The sequence below is a fragment of the Onychomys torridus genome, chromosome 6 (genome assembly GCF_903995425.1).
Source record: "Onychomys torridus chromosome 6, mOncTor1.1, whole genome shotgun sequence".
In the NCBI taxonomy this organism is placed as follows: Eukaryota; Metazoa; Chordata; class Mammalia; order Rodentia; family Cricetidae; genus Onychomys; species Onychomys torridus.
The window spans coordinates 41,328,458-41,348,529 of NC_050448.1; the positions used below are offsets into that span (position 1 = coordinate 41,328,458).

At 36.5% G+C, this 20,072-nt stretch overlaps 1 protein-coding gene across 1 annotated transcript in view; it reads right to left on the reverse strand.

Annotated features, from left to right (window-relative positions):
- Positions 1-20,072, reverse strand: part of Dhx36 (DEAH-box helicase 36) — a 45,491-nt gene that overhangs the window by 15,401 nt on the left and 10,018 nt on the right. Inside the window, exons 6-19 of the mRNA XM_036190134.1 lie at positions 19,591-19,670; positions 18,575-18,649; positions 18,051-18,217; positions 16,736-16,817; positions 12,626-12,766; positions 12,276-12,378; positions 11,840-11,927; positions 10,603-10,658; positions 7,551-7,615; positions 6,684-6,827; positions 3,606-3,723; positions 2,780-2,878; positions 1,343-1,516; positions 1,114-1,200 (exon numbers count right to left, since the gene is read on the reverse strand). Coding sequence (XP_036046027.1) covers positions 1,114-1,200; positions 1,343-1,516; positions 2,780-2,878; positions 3,606-3,723; positions 6,684-6,827; positions 7,551-7,615; positions 10,603-10,658; positions 11,840-11,927; positions 12,276-12,378; positions 12,626-12,766; positions 16,736-16,817; positions 18,051-18,217; positions 18,575-18,649; positions 19,591-19,670 — 1,479 coding nt within the window. The remainder of the gene's footprint in view (positions 1-1,113; positions 1,201-1,342; positions 1,517-2,779; positions 2,879-3,605; positions 3,724-6,683; positions 6,828-7,550; positions 7,616-10,602; positions 10,659-11,839; positions 11,928-12,275; positions 12,379-12,625; positions 12,767-16,735; positions 16,818-18,050; positions 18,218-18,574; positions 18,650-19,590; positions 19,671-20,072) is intronic.

Sequence of the window (20,072 nt, forward strand, 5' to 3'; positions counted from 1 at the left end):
TCCAAGGGAGAGAAGCAACCAAGAATTCTACCCAGCTATGATGCCTATGAACTAAAACAATGACCAGCACGGTACATATCCCTAAGGTTGCAATAGTGGCATGCATAGCTTGGCAGTAACTAACGCTCTCTAATTGGGCTTAATGCCTGATCAACAAGAGGGAAAACATGCCTGCTACTGGAAATCAAGTCAGTGAAGTCATGGATCCTGGAGGAGAACCTACGACCACCTCTCCAACATAATTTCCAGCTACATTCTAAAGAAGTATAGGTCTCAACAAAGAGATGTCTCTTGTAACAGAGACCATTACAGAAAACCACAGACAGAAAACAAAGGACAGTGTGCTGCCCAATCCCAACTGATAAATCCACAACACAATACCTGCACCTCAGGCTAAGAGATCATAGCAAGAGAGGGAGAAAGATTCTAAGAGCCATACCAACAGGAAATTTGCTGTGAGATTTCATCTGCTAGAAATGTCAGAGAAGCTATACCCATGAAGTCTCATCAACAGGCTTCCTAAATAAGAACTGAACATGGACAGCACCCATTGACTAACACGGAAGGGTAAATCTCACAGGTCCTCAACCCTAGGCAAAGAATTACAGGGAACTAAGAAATGCTGAGAGAAGAAATAGTCCTTCCAGTGAAAAGTCCCCAAATTGGATATCAAATACAAGTGGTCAGCACTAATAATCATATATAAAAATATATATATATACAAGCAACATTATATGACCCGAGTTATTTATACATACACACATACACTATACACATAATGTACATGATTTTGTTATTCTATCAAAAGGCTGTATCGCTGTTAAGAGTAGAGTATTAATACACAGACTGTCATGAAGATAAAGACACAAGAAGCATTATATATGACAAACAAGATAATGTAGTCATCTGTTTCAGTCTTACTTTTATATTTCTTTCCCCAAAAGATAAAGATGAGCTCTTGTATAACAGACAAAGTTCATTTTTATAAAATGTTCACCAAATTTGAACTATTTATCAGCCATTTATTCCTGAGATATAAATATGGTCACTTCAAAGTATTTTAAAACATGCTCCCAAATAATCTTCTATAAGCAGAACAAGGTTTTTTCTTACCTCGAATGCATTCACAACTGTCAGGTGATCACTTCTAGTTTCCTTTGCCAATTCCTTTCTTCTTGCATCTGCAATCTTTTCTTTTCCCTAAAAAAGTAACAGCTGTAACTTAAATTTTTTCTGACATTATAATCATGATGGGTATTTTACTGAAAATCTAGCGAGAAACACATGTGAACAGTAACTAATTAGAGCACTAAAACTGCCCAGTCTTGTCTGTCTATCTTACCAGTGGAATGACAAAGGGGTCTTTAAAGCTGAGACTGGCAGCAATAGTGAGCACTGGATCCAAGCAACAGAATAAAGCTCCAAAAAGAATCATTTTTCCAATATGGGGCTCGACAGGTAATCGGGCTAAATGGACGCCAAGGGGTGTCAATTCTTCTTGTTTATCCAAAGCACTCTGAAAGGAAAGAATCTGCTCTTACAGTAGGCCTAGCAAAGCACTCCACTAAAAGCTACTATAGTTAGCTGTAAACATACAGGCCACTAATCACTCTCTTCTTAAGTCCCAAATATCCCAAGCATTGTTTTAGATGCCTTCAACAAAAAACTAATTTCTAATGTCAGCAAAGGCTAGTGACTTATTCAAACTAATACAATTAATCTACAACTTGGAAATGTTACGTTGGAAATAAAGAAAATCACCTGTGGTAAAACAGTTAAAAAAGACAACATGTGGGTGAAATGCACAGTCCCTACAGTCTAGTTTAGGTGCTATAATGCAAAAAAGAGGTAAGCGGCATACATGGAAATGACTTCTGTTCCAATTCCCTGGGTAATCTGGTTCAAATAAGGACAGCTAGAAAAGTATCCTGAAGACACCAAGGAAATATAAGGATATGGTTGCATAATTTACAGTGCTATTTTAAGCAGTTTATTAGTTTAAAAGCCTATCTCAGTACTACAAAATCCAAATTCTTAAAAATTATCTCCATGGATAAACAAAACTGTTCTTTCTCTCCATGGTCCAGTACAGTACAGAGAGGTGCTGTAAAGCAATATGTGTAAGTACAACTGAGGTAATGAATTTCTAATTGACTCATAATTTAAATCAGCACACACAGTTGCAAACAACAGTAGTCAGCACTGTTCATCTCCTGTGCTTCTCTTACTACTCTGGACATTAATTCATGGCCAGTCCTAGACCTCTCAACATGGTCCTATGGAGGAATGACTGTAACTACAGTCACTTAGGAGTTTCTCAGAGCATAAAAAGAAAACAACAAAACCAGAAAATCTATGGAAATGTTATAATGGTGAATGACAGTTCAAAAATTTTATAGCATCATGGAAAAAAAACACTTGTATGTGTATACATATATACATAAATACGGGTTGCCTCTGTCAAATGTCTATATTACCATTAAACTACTTGAATTTGACAAGAGAACATTATGGTAATCAGAAAAAGTAAAATAAGCCAACCCAGTTCAAGAATACGGATGTGAAGACCACTAAAGAAAACTTCAAGATTTCATGTAATTTTATATCAGTCTTGCAATGAACAAAACGCATGAAGACTTGTATCTTAAAAACACAAGAAAAGTGTCATCAAATACGACAATGCTCTACTCTGGAGTAATAAAAGCTTTTAAGCAGGCAGTGTACATGCTGTAACATGCTAAATACAAGTTATACTTTTTTAAAAAAGAATCAAATTTACCAGTTCCATTAGGTGCTTTATGGAGAGCAATACTGCCTCATTTGATGGTGGATCCATTAATCTACTCAGAAAATAAGCAATTCCACCTAGCCTTAAAATCTGTGGAGATAAATATAATTAAATATGAATCAAAAAGACATAAAAACATTAACTCAAAAGCTTATATAACACTCTCTAAGAGCAAATTAGTGAGGAAAGTTATCAGATTAAAAATCTCAACAAGTTGACTACTGATTACCTTAGAAATAGGGTTAGTTGAGCACACACACACACACACACACACACACACACAAGGTATAACATTTGAAGATACAACAACAGCTAGCCAGACCTGATGGCAAGGACTATAATACCAGCTACTCAGGAGGCTGAGGCAGGATGATCAAGGTCAGCTTGAGCCAATTACTGAGACCATCTCAAAGCCAAAAAAAGAGGAGGGGGGCTGTGAGAATGCAGTTGGTTAAGTGGTAGACAGCTTGCCTTCTATTCTCTAAACCACAAAAATTAAGTAACAGTACTGACTATTATATGTCCAACACTGTTTTAAGAATTTCATACAGGAATTTTAAGTTAAAAAAAAATTGCTCAATGAAGCAGAACAAAGTTTCCAGGTAGGAAGTGAGAATCAAACACAGGTACCTTGATCCTAACAGTAACAACTGTTCAATATACATCAGAAGAAGTTCAGTAGTTTCCTTACACAAGCAAAATGAAGTTCATAAACAGTCCCTTTTTGTAGAGTCATACTATACGTTCTCCTATTAAAAACGCTGAAAACTATAATACCATCCTCCATTTAGTTTGTTAGTCTTCCCAACTAATATACCTTTATTTGCAAACAAAGTTCTTCCAAAGGAGTTCTCAAAATTTCTGGTAGTTGGTAGTCATCTAGAAGACTTGCTCTAAGGCCATTATACAGATGATAACAATGACCAGGCTGAACTCTTAAAAGAAAAAGAGAAAAAAAATTAACAAGAGCATGACTTTTAGAATACCAAAGAAAGAACAGGAAGGGAAAGTACCCAGTACCCATTTCTCACAAGCCTGTTACACACATAATTATTATTCCATGTCTGTGAAACTCTATTTCCTTCCTATCTATTTGGACAGACCCTAACCCAATGTCCAAATTTTACTTTTGTTTTTGTACTTCTGGTTTCTTTGCTGTTTTAAACAATTTTTCTTTCAATTAACATATTAATAATTTTAAGTACAGTGTAATACATTTGAATATATATGTGCATTAATTAGATCAGTCTATTTGTATATCCTTATTTTGTTATATAAGCCTCCTAGCACCTCTCTTGGTCCTGGTAAAGTATCAACTCTGAAAGACAGCTGTCTTTCAGTACTACAGCATGCCAGAACACACTCCCATGTCTTTGGCAGCTTCCGTGCTCCAGTTTTAGAAAGCAATGAAAGACAATCGCATCCACAATTCAGTTCCCTATGTCTGAAATTCCTGACCTTGCTCAAATTGCAGCAATCTACTCTCATCAGAGTTAGAGTTGCAACAATCAATTTACCTTATAAGCACACTTTATAACAAACTCTGCTATAAGCTAACCCGTATTTATTAATTAAGGAACATATTTAAATGTATTCTACTTAGTGAGCTCTCAGACATTGGAAACTTTTTTATGTTTATAATTTAATGCCACAACTAATGACAGAATTCACGTATTTCTAAACAGAATAATAGTTCAAAAGCTCTGGCCACTGTAGAATAAAAGTTCTAAAATTTTCAGGTTTTTTTAGTTGTTTGCTTTTTTTTGCCTAAGTCTACAAAGATTCAGTATCTATTATCTAACATCTCTCTAGTGTTACAGACCTAATACTATCTATCACCTCAAAGAAACTAACCACATTTCCAGAAGGGACCACATGATATAGCAGTTTGTTTGCTTGTTTTCTGGTCTCTAAAATAACTATCAATCTAATCAGGCTTTGTGAAGTATCAAGTTCACAAGAACCTGTCTAGAAATTAGATTAAAGAGGGACAAACTATAAAGGCTGTAGTAGCAAACAAGACAGAGCTTTATAGATTCAGCACACATTTAAACATAGGGAGGATATAAGGGCCAATAAAGTTCTTAACCTTTCCATGTAAGAGTAGTGACTCTTAATTTATTTGTTCACCTTTCAGAGGTAAAGGAAAAACTCTTTTGCAACACCAGATACAACTCTGTCATCAATGGAGAAAAAGTGCTTCCCTTGTGCTTTTACTGGTAATGAATGGTCAGAATCAGTACTGCTGAAAAAGACAGTAACTAGAAACCCAGACTGTGGAGCTAGGCTGCTTCTGTCTCTGCTATGTGCAAAACTCTAGGACTCTGAATGAGTTAATTTAATTTCTCTATTAACTCAATTCCCTTATTCTTAAAACACATAGTTGATCCCTTAGCTATGAGGTAAGAATTAAGCATATAAAGCATTCAGAAGAGGTGCTGGCACTCAGCTTTTATTAAGTAGTGCATACTTTAAGGACACGGAAACAAAACTGTAAGTAATGTAACTAATATAGGTTATTAATTTTAATTAACTAGACTAGGTTTTTGGAGAAAACATTCATAAAATAAAAAACTGGGCAGACACTTTCCAAAAAAGTATGAAAAAACCTATTTTCTTATTTAAAAAATGTACAGTGATATTTGTATTGAAATGTGATTTTATTTATATGTTAATAAAGTTGCCTTGAGGTCAGAGCAAGCCAGAGCAGAAACTGGGTGGTAGTGGTGCACGCCTTTAATCCCAGCACTTGGGAGGCAGAACTAGGTAGATCTCTGTATGTTCAAGGACATAGCCAGCATGGCAGACACACGCCTTTAATCTCAATAGCAACCATAGAAGACCTGGAGGTCTGTACAAACAGGCAGTGCCGAGGAGGTCATGTGGCTGGGTTTACAACCAATGAGAAAACAGAACAGAAAATCTATAAAAAAGATAGGACACAGAAAGGTAGCTCTCTTGCGGAGAGGAAGAACAGCAGAAGCAGTGAAGGGTAAGGTTTTCCGCTCTGGTTTTTAACTCTACAATTGGTTCTGTGTTTCTTATTTAACAAGCCGGTTACATCTACAAAAATGTGTTGTTGTAATATAATAGGTAGACATGGGAAAGTGTAAGATCCCCTCTAATCTCTTCATAGCTAATACCAAAAAAAGAGATGTTAGTGGAGATGTGGGCAAAAGGAGTACTTAGGATACTTATGGTGGTAATGTAAACTGGTAGACTACTACAAAAAACTACTACACACACATATCCAAAGGAATCTAAGTCAGCATACAACAGAGGTACTCAAATAGCCCACTGAGCGCTGCTTTAATAACAATAGCCAAGATACACCATCAGACTAACTGCCCCCACAAAGGAATTGATAAAGAGAAAATGGTACACATACACAATAGAATTTTATCCGTTGTAAAGATGAAATTATGATATCTGCGAGAAAATGGTAAGTCAGCTACTCAGAAAGGCAAATGCCAAATGTTCTCTCCTATGCAGAATCTATGTGTAAACTCATATATTGAGTTAGACAGGTGATGGTTGGATAGATAGGTGGATGGTCATACGAAAATACAAAAGGGATGAGGAGTGGGAAGGAAGATGTTTAAATACAGGAGGCATGGCGTACAGAGAAGAGGGTGTATGTTACATGGAAGAGGAACTATCTGAGTAAAGGAAAAGGATAAGGAGGAAGTATAATCATACAAATGTATAAAAATTTTACAGACTTATTATTTTATATGCCAATTAAAAAATCAAATATTGACAGCCCAAAAAGTGTTAAGTTCAATATAGCATATAATTTACATATATTATATATGTAATAATACATATATTATACAATATAATTTGCTCATTATTTTTCCCATGTTCTCAAGGCTCTGGAGAGTTTCCATCTTACCTTCCCGCTCTTCCTTTCCTCTGTTTGGCATTAGCTTTACTGACCCACTCAGCAGACATGGTACTGATGTTGTTCTGTGTGTCAAAGTGTGTCTCTTTAATTTTTCCTCCATCAATTACATAAACCACATCATCTATGGTGATGCTGTTTGGAAAATAGATACATATAATAGTTTTAAGTACATCTAACTTATACCAAGCCTATAGATGGGTTTTTAATATTTTTTAAATTTATTTAAAATACTTTTTACTGGATCAAACAGATTTTAGTAGTTCATGACTTTTATTACACTTCTCACATGCCTCAGTTTTACAGTAGTCAAGCACCTAACAGTAGGCAGCATCAGTATGTAAGCTGAGTAAAATGATTCAATTACATGTTACATTCTCATGTCCCGCAGCCATCTTTGTAGTATTTCCACTAAACTATGACAGCTCTGAGAGCTCTAAAGACTATGGTTTAACAACAACTTCTATAAAATAATCTAGTTCAGCAACTGAGCTGTAAATATCTCCAAAAGAACATTAGAAATGTTTAAGACTGCCTGTAATTAATTCTAAAATAATACCAATTCTAATTGGAGACAGACAAAATGACTACATCAGCTTCCATGATTCTTTAGAGAAGTTTTGAAAACCAACTTCTTAAAAGTCTACTTTGAAAAAGAGAAAAAAACAAAACAAAACAGAAGAGCTTTAAAAGGAAAACTATAGTTTATATTTGCCACCCATGACTAATGTCAAAAAGTGATGTTTTTTAAATGGATTACCAAGTATCTTACAGAGCATAAAGGTTTAGCTATGTTAATAATGTATGGGACTCAAAGCTGATATAATCACCAATAGCCGATAGTTAAATAGTTTTTACCTAGTCTCTGCAATGTTGGTAGCAATTACTATTTTCCGAACACCGGGAGGAGTTTTTTTAAATACCTGTAAGAATAAATATATCAAGTACACAAATTTGACATATTTTACAATGTTATTTCTTGAGATATTTTGATCATTTTTAGCATTTATGTTTATTTATTAATACATGGGTTTTGTTTATAAGTCTATTATTAGCATACACATTTTCAACATAGTGAAATTCTCCTTTGGTAGGTAAATCAGCTCCCACAGATGTTACAAGTGTATCACAAACAAGGGGCAAACAGTCACTCCAACTTTTAAGCGCATCCTTAACAAAAGTTGGTGAGTAAAAAGCGAAGGAAAACAGCTTAATCAAGTACAGGATTTACAAAGCTAAACAAAGAAATATCAACCAACAAGGCAGAAACCCTGCCCTCAGAATGGTGTCAAGTAGTGCAGCATGGTAGACTAGCTTGAGATTAGACTGGAGTAAAATATCCTACTCAAATGCCAAATCCTACAAATAATGCTACCCCTACCACAGTGGAAAGAAGAGAAGCAGTCAAGTACCACTGCTGTAATGCATACACATACTCAAAAGAATGCATTTATCCTTGATTTGCAAAAGAGAGCAACCAGGAAGTAGCAGGCACATATTGTCTAGCAAATGTATGCATATTCTACTAGGTTAGGGTGTCAAAGATGGAAGAACCTCCACATTAAATACACTTTTACCTATTCTTCAATAATAAAAGTTCATTCTTCCCCATTCTCTTCCACTACATAGCATTCTTTTTTTTTTTTATACAACAGGTTGAATCTTCCATCAAAATATCAAACAGATTGAAAGAGTCACAGTATTTTCTTATTTAAAAAAATTTAGAAAATTGGAAAGAAAGATAGATTCTGACTCACTTCACTTCATTCTACTAAGGTCTGAAGACATTGTAGTATCAGAAACTATTATTCTTACTAAGAAAACCCTGGATCTGAGAGAGCCAGAACAGTTGTAACACATTATTGGTAAAACAGGAAATCTCCTGTTACTATACTAACTGCGATAATCAAAATCTCAAACACCATGTCTCAAACTATGTCACAGTAATTTCTAGGTTGGGTTTTTTAGTGATATTTACATACTTTTTTCTTTGATTAAGGAAACCTAAACAAGTTACTGATGAAACCATTCTTTAAACGTTCCTAACACTAACAAAACTAATATGATTGGCAATTTATCCTAGTTAAGTTTTTGTAAACCATTCTCCAAAGAAATGATTCTTTATATAAAGTATTTTTTAACATGGATCATAACTTTAAAGTGTTTTTTTTTTTTAAGGTAAATAACATATAATACAGATAAGTCTGTAAAAACATATAGATAGTTTAAATGAAATTTTATCATCTGGGATGACAATGCCCCCCACCCCCCGCCCCGGCAAAGAGCCATAGAAAACTTCAACACCAGATATTAGAAAACCCCTTTTTGTTTTGAGTTGCTGGTCAGATCAAGGCTGTCTAAGAGACTTCCCGACACACACACACACACACACACACACACACACACACACACACACACACACACCAAACACAGGCTATTGCTATTGCCCTTGACTGTCTCTCAAAGACTGAAGTTCCTATTGCTGAAGACACAAAGTACTTCAGACACATAACCCAGAGGATTACAGCTGATTCGGACCTGAAAGCCTCCTCCCTGACAACCAGCTTTCTCGGTACCAGAAGGCACCATCAAGCATATGAGGGAGGAAAGAAACCAATAGTTCTTCCCAGCTATAAAGCTCATAAAACTAAAATAGTGACCAGTGTGGCATACCTCGGTAGTACCCAACAAACATCACTCTAATTGGAATTAATGACTGAACGATAGGTAAAGCATGCCTGCCAAATATCCAACAACAGTGAGGTCATGGATCTTGGAAGAAAAGCTACAACTACCACCTTATTAAAACAGTACAATTCTGAACTACATTCTAAATATTTACCCTTATACCCACAGGTAAGTATAGGATATGTTGCTATTTTGTTTGTGCTTTAACAAATAAAGCTTGCCTGAAGATCACAGTGTGGAGCTGGCCACTAGTTAGCCATAGAGGCCAGGCAATGGTGGAACACACCTTTAATCCCTGCAATTCGGATCTCACGCCTTTAATCACGGCACTAGGGAGGTGTGGATACCGCTGGGTGAAGAGAGGAATATAAGGCAAGAAGGAGCTCGTTGCATTTAGTCTGAGTATTTGTGGAGACAAGATCTTGCCTCCCTTTCAGGCTGAGGATTCGGTAGAGGTAAGAAATCTCTCTAGTGGCTGGCTACTCTGATTCACTGATCTTTCAGCTTTCACCATGATATCTGACTCTGGGATTTTATTATTAAGACCAATTAGGATTTGTGATACAATATGCCTCACTCCTCATCAAAGAAACATTTATTTGCAACAGAAGACTGTTACCAAAAGCCATAACCAATGTAAAGGCAGAGAACAAGAGACTGTGTATTGCAGTCCCAACTGTTCCATCTACAAGGCAACTCTTGCACCGAAGGCTCAGAGGGCATAGCAGAAGATGGGATGGAAAGATTTTAAGAGCCAGAGGAACAGAAAGTTTGCTGTGAGATATCATCTCCTAGAAATGTCAGAGAAGCTACACCTATCAAGTCTCATCAACATGACTGCCCAAACAAGACCTGATCAAGGACAACATCAACAGATACACTAACATGGAAAGGGGAAAGGCCTCAACCCTAGAAAGAGAACTAAAGTAGGCACCTAAGGAATGCTGAGTGCAGGAGAAATAGCCTTCCTCGGGGAAGAGCACACACCAGTTGATTAACCAATACCAAGCAGTTACATATAAGCAACATTATAGGAACTCAGCAGGTCCTATTTATAGACTTAAGAATGTATGTACACATATACAGGAAGGGTTGGAGGAAGGAAAGGGAAGGGGGGAAACAATGTAAGTACATTTTAATTTCAAAAAAATAAACAAAACACAGTAAGTGGTTGTAAAGTCTGCCTCAATCCGAGACTGAAAACAAATTTAAGAACACATACCTGTGTCTGGTTTACTGTAGGCATCAGTGAATGTAAAGGTATAATAAGAAACTTATCTGAAAATTAAAAAGTAAATTAAATTAAAGCTCCATTAAACACATATGGCACATTCAGCTGTTGAATCATACTGTTTTTAATTTATATTTCTACATACAGTCAACCAGAGTTTTTCTACAATAGTTTTCTGAGTGCTCCAATTGAGTTCCAGTTAACATTTTACTTTGTTAATCTATTTTATATCGCCAGGCGGTGGTGGTGCATACCTTTAATCCCAGCACTCGAGAGGCAGAGCCAGATGGATCTCTGTGAGTTCCAGGACAGCCTGGGCTACCAAGTGAGTTCCAGGAAAGGCACAAAGCTACACAGGGAAACCCTGTCTCAAACAAACAAACAAACAAACAAACAAACAAACAAAATCTATTTTATATTGATTGCTTATCAATTCTTTTCAAGATTAAAACATTTTTTTCTATTAATATGTATATGTCTCTCTGTGTGTATATGCCACATGTATGGGTGCCAGTGAAGGCCAGAAGACTAAGATGGGTGCCCTGGAACTGGAGTTACAGGCACCTGTCAGCCACTTGATGTGCAGTGTTGGGAACTGAACTCGGATCCTCTAGAAGAGCAGCAAGCATTCTTAACCACTGAGCCCCTGCTCAAATTCTTAGAATTCACAGTGGTGGGAGTCATCTTTCTAAATCACATCCATAAAAGTCCATCTGGACTATTAACAAAACCAATGAGAGGGGAAAAAATTGCAAGTCCCTAAATACCAATATTTTAATTTTAAAGTTCAATCTTACTAAGGAAGTTCAGAGAAGGGGTAAAATAATACTCTCATAAAACTAAAAGCTTCACAAGCTGGGTGGTCGTGGTACATGCCTTTAATCCCAGCACTCGGGAGGCAGAGCCAGGCAAATCTCTGAGTTCGAGGCCAGCCTAGTCTACAGAGCGAGATCCAGAACCAAAACTACAAAGATAAAACCCTGTCTTGAAAAACCAAACAAACAACTAAAAAGCTTCACAATGTGTGTCCCATCTTCACTTATGACTCAGAACTTCTAGGAAACATTCAACTTAAAGTAAAAAACCCAACAGGCCTTATACCGTCAAAATCCTATACTAATATAGCGCCATAAGTAACTATTTCTTCAAATTAAAAAAGGAGAGAGGATAACACATACTACATGAATTCAAGCAGCAATCTTGGAATTACAATATATTTATATAATACCTGATTTAAACATCACTTGTGACATCAGGAGATCATGTAAAGTGCTGATATTGTCCCAACCTGGTAGAAAGACCAGTATTGCACCATCCTATATAGACAGGAAATCACTATTAAGAGGACCACATCAATAATCACAACATCAGTAATTACTGACAATCAATTCTATGCACACTAAATCCTCACTAAAATTAAAGTAGCTTTGAATTTTAGTTACTATGTAAATGAATACAGAGCCCCTTAAAGACTCAGATTTAAAATCCAGAGATAATTTGTTTAGTCTTTTCTTTCTATAGGTTAAATGCCTAAATATGGTATTTTGAGATTTCCTTCCAGTGCACTTTTCAAAAGGCATTTAGGAAAGTGAGTTTTTCATGGCTTTGACATGTTAATAAAATTAAAAACTGCATTACTTGAAGAAAAACTAAACAAAACTAACCTCTTCTTCCAAAACAATGTATCGAATAAGGGCAGCAATCAAATTCAGATCAACTTTATCATCATCCATCCTTTCCAAAACATCTACGGTACTTGCAGAGTATCTACCAAGATTACACAGAAAGTCATGAAATGCTTGGTAAGTTTTCTGTGGCTTAATCACCTATAAAATCTAAAGTGAACTCAGTCTACATATGACCAAACAATTATAGAGAAAATTAAAACTACTGGGATAATAAATAACAGGTAAGCCAAATCAGCACGTTGAGCTGGAATGAGATTCTCTCCCTTCAAGTACATTCTCCGTTCAGTCATCCAGCCACTATGTTCTTGCCTCCAGCACACACTCACCTTGTCCGCAGCTCCTTTAGATAGACTGGCCAGCGTTCTTTATAGATTGCCTCTTTTTCTTCTTTTTCTTGTCTATTTACATGACCCTGCATGAAACCCCTCTTGAACTGGGATCTACGTTCTTTTTGTTCTGGAACATATCTAAAATAAAAAAGTATTATGTATCTTCCCATATTTGAAACGGTATGGCTTTAAGTATGCCTGATTTTTTACATTGGAGATTTCAAGACAGATTCTAAAGAATATCTTCACTATACTTTCTAGCAAATGCTGCCCAAAATATTAACTTACTTTAAGTGTTAATATTTAAAACTTCACATTTAAGATAAAAAGTACTCCCTACTAAAGCACATAAGATCTGCATGCAATCTAAACAATCTAAATGAAAAATGATTTCTCAGTTAACTTTTATCCTCAATCTTAAGTTTGCTCCAAAATATTTTTTTTTAATAGAAGGTCCAAAGTAAGACTTAATGATGGCTTAAGAGAATAACTTGGACTTACTTTGAAAGTTTTTCCAAACCAAACTGCACATAAGATCCCTTGTAGAGCATATAAAATAAGACTCCTAAATGTTAGCAATGATTTCAACCCAAGGATTTGAATTATTAACTCCAGGATTATCAGATTCATCCTAGAAACTGCACAGCCTTGCTGTCACAGTTACAGTGAAGGGGAGCCCCAGAAGTAGCATTTATGTTGTATGTGTCCTGTTTCATGCTATAGTGAGACCATGGCACTATAGTGAGTTTTCAAAACCGAGGAAGTACATGTGTCCAAGAATTATTCATTTGTATTGTGAGCTCTGAGAAACAGAGAGTGGAAAGAGGCAAAGGAAAACTGAAGCTACTTTAACCCCAAAGGCTCTCAGAGTTCAGAGGATAGCATCTAGATGGAATGGGTGAGTGGAGTCAGATGGAAATCATGTCACAGCTCCACCACTAACTAGTTGTGGTCTTGCAGAAGGTATTAACCTTCCAGGCTTTAGTCACACACTTGCACAGTCCATATTCTTACCATATTACTAGCATGAGAATCTAAAAAGTTATTATGTGCCTGGCATATAGTAAATACCAAAATGTAGAAATCACCTTTCCTATTCAGTACCATTGGCCAGAGTCTCCCTAAGTTTTTAATACATAAAAGGCACCAACTTGAGTATGGGAATGGGAGACTGACAAAGATCCTGACTAGAAGCATAAGCAGAGAGCTGGCTCGCTTCCCAGTGCATCAAACAATCAGAGGTAAGCTTTAACTACCCCGTGGTCACTCACAGTACAGTCACAACCCTCCGCATCCTATCTTATCTTCACCTAGCCAGTGTATTTCTTTCCTCCAATTTTCCTGCTGGGCTTCCTTCTCAAGGGAGGCAACTGGGGCTTTTCTACCCAAAGACCATCCTCCTTCAGCTCCCCACATCCTGAAGCTAGGCAGGGGATGGGGAACTGCACGAAAACCTTCTTCTTGTTACACCAGTCCCCTTTCCTCGAGTTCCTCCATCCTTTGCTGTCTTCTAGCAAGCGTAAGAAAGCAATTCATTATGAAATATAGATTGCCAATACTCCATCATTTTAACACTGTCCAGCTGTTTGTTGTGCATTATCTTACAAAGTAATGCTAAACACAGCATGAGAGATGGTTCAGTGGTTAAGAACACTGGCTGCTCTTCCAGAGGTCCTGAGTTCAAGTCCCAGCAACCACATGGTGGCTTACAACCATCTACAGTAGGATCTGATGCCCTCTTCTGGCATAAAGGCAAGCATTTAGATAAGAGCATTCATAGACACTGAATTAAAAAGAAAAGATACCTTAAAAAATTACAAGCAAGTAAGTAGAGAACAAGGAACTGAAAGTAGAATTAAACGCATAAAAAGTTTATGGCCGACTATAAAACCGGAACACAGACTACTGTATTCTGTCTCCTTTAGAACATTCCTTCCTCCAAACTTTCACTTCCTACCAACTTTCACTGCTTCCCTTGTCTGTCTAATCTACTCACAATATGGCAGCTAATTTCTTACACAACACTGCCCGGAGTTTATATAACAGCTTTACCCTGTCAAGATACAAAATGAAAGGGTGTACATACACCAAGTGTTCCCCTTTTCTTTAATGTGAAGTACAGGTTTAATGTATGTGTTAAATAAATGTCTAGCCAAGATTTAGCTGACTTCTCTCCATGTAAAATAAACTGTAGATCTTTGCTCTTTCTTTCCCACTATCAATTTTAGTTTTAATTAACAAGTGGGCTATAAAGTCTTCAAAAAATTTACAAATGTTTCTACATCTGTCATTTGCTTATTTATTCATGTGTGTATTTTAAGTTAGGCACTGTAATGTACAAGTTACCAAGATGAGTAAGACAAAATCATTGACTTTAAAAACTTAAAAATCTTCTGCAAGAGGCAAATACACACTATAGTCATGACAGCGAACGCAAGTGTTATAAAGTGGGAGACAGGAGGAAATTGGGGTTTTTCTGACTTAGGAGTTTACAGATAAAATTACAAAGAAGGTATCAAATGGGATCTGAAAGAAGCAGCACATACTAAAATAAAAGGTCATGAAGAAAGGCCCGGAGTGGCTAACAGGAACAGTACATTTAGTAAACTACAGGAGACATCACAAGGAGATACTACTAAAAGAGAGGCTGTGGATGAGTAAGCATTTGGGAGCCTGGGCTTTCCTCGCCTTTTCGCATTAATGAACACATACAATTGTGTTCAGCTTGCTAAAGGACACTGCCGGCAGTTTCAAAGCTGGTACTGGTTCTCAGTCAGTACTGAGAGGCAATGAAAGATACACTACTGGAGGCACTCTGGTGTACAACCTACTCAGACTCTTTTAAGAGAAGTTTCAAGTGCAAAGATCTCTCTTGGGGGGGAGGAAGAATTCACATAAGACTTGTGAAGAGAAAGTAGAAAGTATCCTAACACCCAAACGAAAGTCATTCCAACAGAGCTGACAGTAAACCACTTGTACACAAGAATGAGAAAACACAGGGTAAGGCTCACAGAAGCTGGCCGTGTCAGGGAGGAGGTACAAAATGTGGCATAAGCCAGCCGGCCACTCAGCACAGAAGTAAGTTATTGCCATGCAGCTTGATAAAGACTTTCAGATTTATAATCTAGAAAACTAGGTAGAAGACTATCATTCAGCATAAGATACTTGGCAAGACACACTCTTTGTTTTCCGTGTGCTGGTGGAAAGCTGGCAGTCAACAAATACAAGACAATGGTTTTGGCTTGAAAACTCTGGATGTAAGGTGTCTTATGGAAATGCTTCTGGTTAAGGAACTGATTTAGAGTTTAGAAGTGCTAGTCTCCAAGCTACAGTAATCAGACAAAAGAATATATGGAACTATGGCCAGACAGACAGACAGACAGACAAGATTATACAATGAAAATATTAAAAACTGGAAACAGAGCTGGGCGGTGGTAGCACACACCTTTAATCCCAGCACTCGGGAGGCAGAGGCAGGTGGATCTCCTGGTCTACAAGGCGAGTTCCAGGAAAGGTACAAAGCTACGCAGAGAAACCCTGTCTCGAAAAACAACAACAACAACAAAAAAAAAAAACTGGAAATAGTTGGGCATGGTATCAGATGCCTTTAATCCCAGCACTAAGAGGGAAAGGCAAGACAATCTGAGTTCAAGGTTAGCCTGGTGCACATAGTGAATTCCAGGCTAGCCAAGGCTATCTAGTAAGACCCTGTTGAAAGAAACAACAAACCACCTGGGAAAAGCACAAGAACCATAGTAGGAAACCTTGTTTAAAAGGCAGACAACAGAAGCTAGGAAAGAATGGAACAGAAGAGAGGGCGAGGCAGTGCAAACGGAAAACCAGACACTGCTACCCAAGGATCTCTAAAAATACCACTTCCTGGCTACCCACCCAAACTTGAAAATATCATTAAGTAAAATAGAGAGGATAAAGGACAAATCTGGATTTTTTTAAGACATCAAGTTATTTTCATTTGCAGCCAAGTTTAGCAATCCATGATAAACGGATTTAGGAGGATTCTGTCAATGATGAATTATAAGAATAAATCTGACATGAGAAAAGTGATGTATTAGTATTTTTTAACTGATTTTATTGCCTAATGTTTACCTTATTTTTTCAATGATATCTTCCAAAAGATATTCCACAACTGGAAAAGTAAAACCAGGTATATGTATCATTGGACAGTTACCTATAATGGTAGATAAAAACATAATCATGACTTTGTATTCAATGTTCAAAATTAAAAATCAACACATTACAACTAGACAGCACAATATTCTTAACCCAAGGAACAATTCTGTACTACATCTTCTACTTTTCCCACTCAACTTAAAAAAAGAAAGAAAAAAATAGATATTTTACTTCTACAAGCTGTATAAAATGCTCACAATTGAGTACTAAACAAAACCATTATGTTTAACTCAAAATATACTAAAAAATCTATTACCCAAAACTGAAAACTGATGGTTACCTAGTTTGATAAACTAGATAAAAAAAAAAAAAAAAACAAGCAAATCAAGCACACACTAAACAAACCCCAAGCAGCACCAGAGGTCAGAGGACCTGAGCTACTGTCCCCGCACTGCATCTCACCTGCATAAAACTGAGTTATTCATATCAAGTCTAGGTGCCTTATTAACAATCAGAAAGACAATACCTTTGGCAACTGTATCACAATGCTATGAAGAATGAACTGGGATGTATTTTATAGGCATTTTTAAAAACTGAAAATAATTAAGTATGCTGATACCATATTTCAATTTCTCGTCCTTCCCTCAAATATTTGTTATTATTATAAGGAAGAAAGACACTGAAGAATAATTCTCAGAATGTACCTTTCCAAGCAGTCAAATCTAGTTTCAGAATCTTTGTTAATTATGCAATGATAATCCCTGTTAATTATATAACCTTGGACAAGTTATTTAACAGTTCTGAGGCTGCATTGTCATTTGGAAAACTGAAGCAATACCAGTACCTACCTGTAAGATTTTACAAGAAATAGTGAAGACAGACTGCTAACTACTACCCGGCACACTGAAATCGCTAAGTGAGCACTGATATTTTCATTAGCAAACTGTCAACCTAGCCTGTGACAGCACATAAATGCTACAGAAGATTTGCATGCACAGAAAGAAAAAAAAAAGGTTATAAAAATTCTCATTCCTGTGGTTTGATTTCAATGATGCTATCTCACTGTCTGGTGACAACAAACTAGCTATCTGCAGAGTGGGAGAAGTGATGCTACCATTTAAAAACAGGCTTGCGTTTTTATCTAGGAAACTAGAAAACACAGTTAAAATACAACAAATTAGTAGACATTCAATTTTATTATATCCAGTAATATATATATATATTTTGCTTTGAAGTTAAATTTACTGGTTTTCTGATACCTCTTTTAGCATAATTATCAAATTTTACTCACCAAAATACTCTGAAAATTTTTCAGCATTCAATGTTGCACTCATCAGTATTACTTTCAGGTCAGATCGAAAATTGAGAAGATCTTTAATGACAGTCATTAAAACATCTGACTGTAGATTCCTTTCATGAATTTCATCAAGCACAATATGGCTAACACTGGACAAACGCCTAGAAGACAGGTGTAAAATGTATAACTGAGCTGAAAACTGAAAACGACCCTCTTAACAACACAGTCCTGTTTAGTTCTTACATCTTTGGCTATCTGTGAAATGCTTGTTTATGTAACTTTGGAGAGGAGTGAGAAAGAGTCTCCTATAGCCAAGGACGGACTAGAGTTTCTGAGCCTCCTGCTTTCATCTCTCAAATGCTGGGGTTACAAGCTTACACTAGCATACTCAGTTCACAAGCTTAAGCTAGCATACTCAGTTCCTTGCTAATATTTTTTATTTCTTCTATTTTTGGCTGTGAGCCTAGTCTTTAATCTCTCCAGTCCTATTTTTTATTTCTTTACTGAAACATACTCACGAGTCTGACTGGAGCCACTGAAGAATGATTCCTGTTGTGCAATATAAGATAGAACCCTGTTTCCTTGGCAACCGACTGTGAACAAAGATACAAGTTATTAATTCTTGGTTTTCTTTTCCAAGAAAGTATCGAGTTCCACAAAAGTTTGAGAAAAATCTTTATACTTATTTTTCATAATAATAGTTAGTTATAATAGCATCTACCACAATAAAGTAATAGGGCATACTACCCTAAGTTTACTTTCATATTAAAATTATCTCTTTTTTACAGGTATAACCTTTAACATTCAAAGATTTGAATGAACTTATAAACCCTAAGTTTCTAGTTTGGTAAACAGAATTCTGTGCATTTAAACAGATCAAACAACTTGAGTCCTAGGAAAGGGCCAAAGAAATTCAGCAGAGACAGATAATAGAGTTAATGACATAAATATCAATAAATAGAATCTATCAAACGGTAGACAAGTGATATCAAAAGGTACAAGACACCAGTTCATATAACTAGAATAATGATCCACTATTGAAACACTATTTCTAATCATTCCTTAATGTGAAAGAACATGTTTAAAAATGGTACTTTTAGGGTTTAACATGCATTTATGATAGCAAGCCAACTAATACTGAAAGTGTTTTAAACATTAATTCTAGGGGAGCTCATTTTCCAATCTTCTACCACCTACAAGGAACAGGTTCTTTACTTCTCAATTAATTCTGCTCGCTTGTCCTTCAAAACTTATAAAAGGGCCTGTGGACCTTGCCTTCAAGCCTGTGGATCTCTAGTACAATCCCCAAGACCTAGATGGAAGACAGAACTGACGCCTCCAAGTTGTCATCTCTCTCTCCCATACACATACACACACAGACACACACACACACAGACACACACACACAACTTAAAATATGTAAAATCTCAATTCTAATAACAAGAATCAACATAAAAGAGGGGGAAAAACTCATCCAATGTTTCACTAAAATCTACCTGTATACAAAAAGAGAACCAAAGTGAACACTGTTTACCTCTGAAGACGAATCTGGTATCCAGTGCTATTACCATTGCCACAAGACTCAGCCCTTTCTGCGGCTACTCTCTCAGCAACCTTTAATTGAAAACACAGTGGTAAATAAAATACAAATTCCTTCCGACAAATGTACTTAACTGTCATGAAAATCTGAAGTTGTTAAAAAGTATTTGAGGCCAGGCAGTGGTGGTGCACATATTTAATCTCAGCACTCGGGAGTCAGAGCCAGGCGGATCACTGTGAGTTTGAGGCCAGCCTGGTCTACAGAGTGAGATCCAGGACAGGCACCAAAACTATACACAGAAACCCTGTCTCAAAAAAATAAATAAATAAACAAACAAATAAATAAATAATAAAGTATTTGATTTTCAAATGAGGTTAGAAACTAGACCCTCAGTAATGTCTAACATACCTAAGACCATGTGGTGTTTTCTTTGAGCATGGTATGCTACCAGCTTCTTTTGTTTACTTCTTATTTAT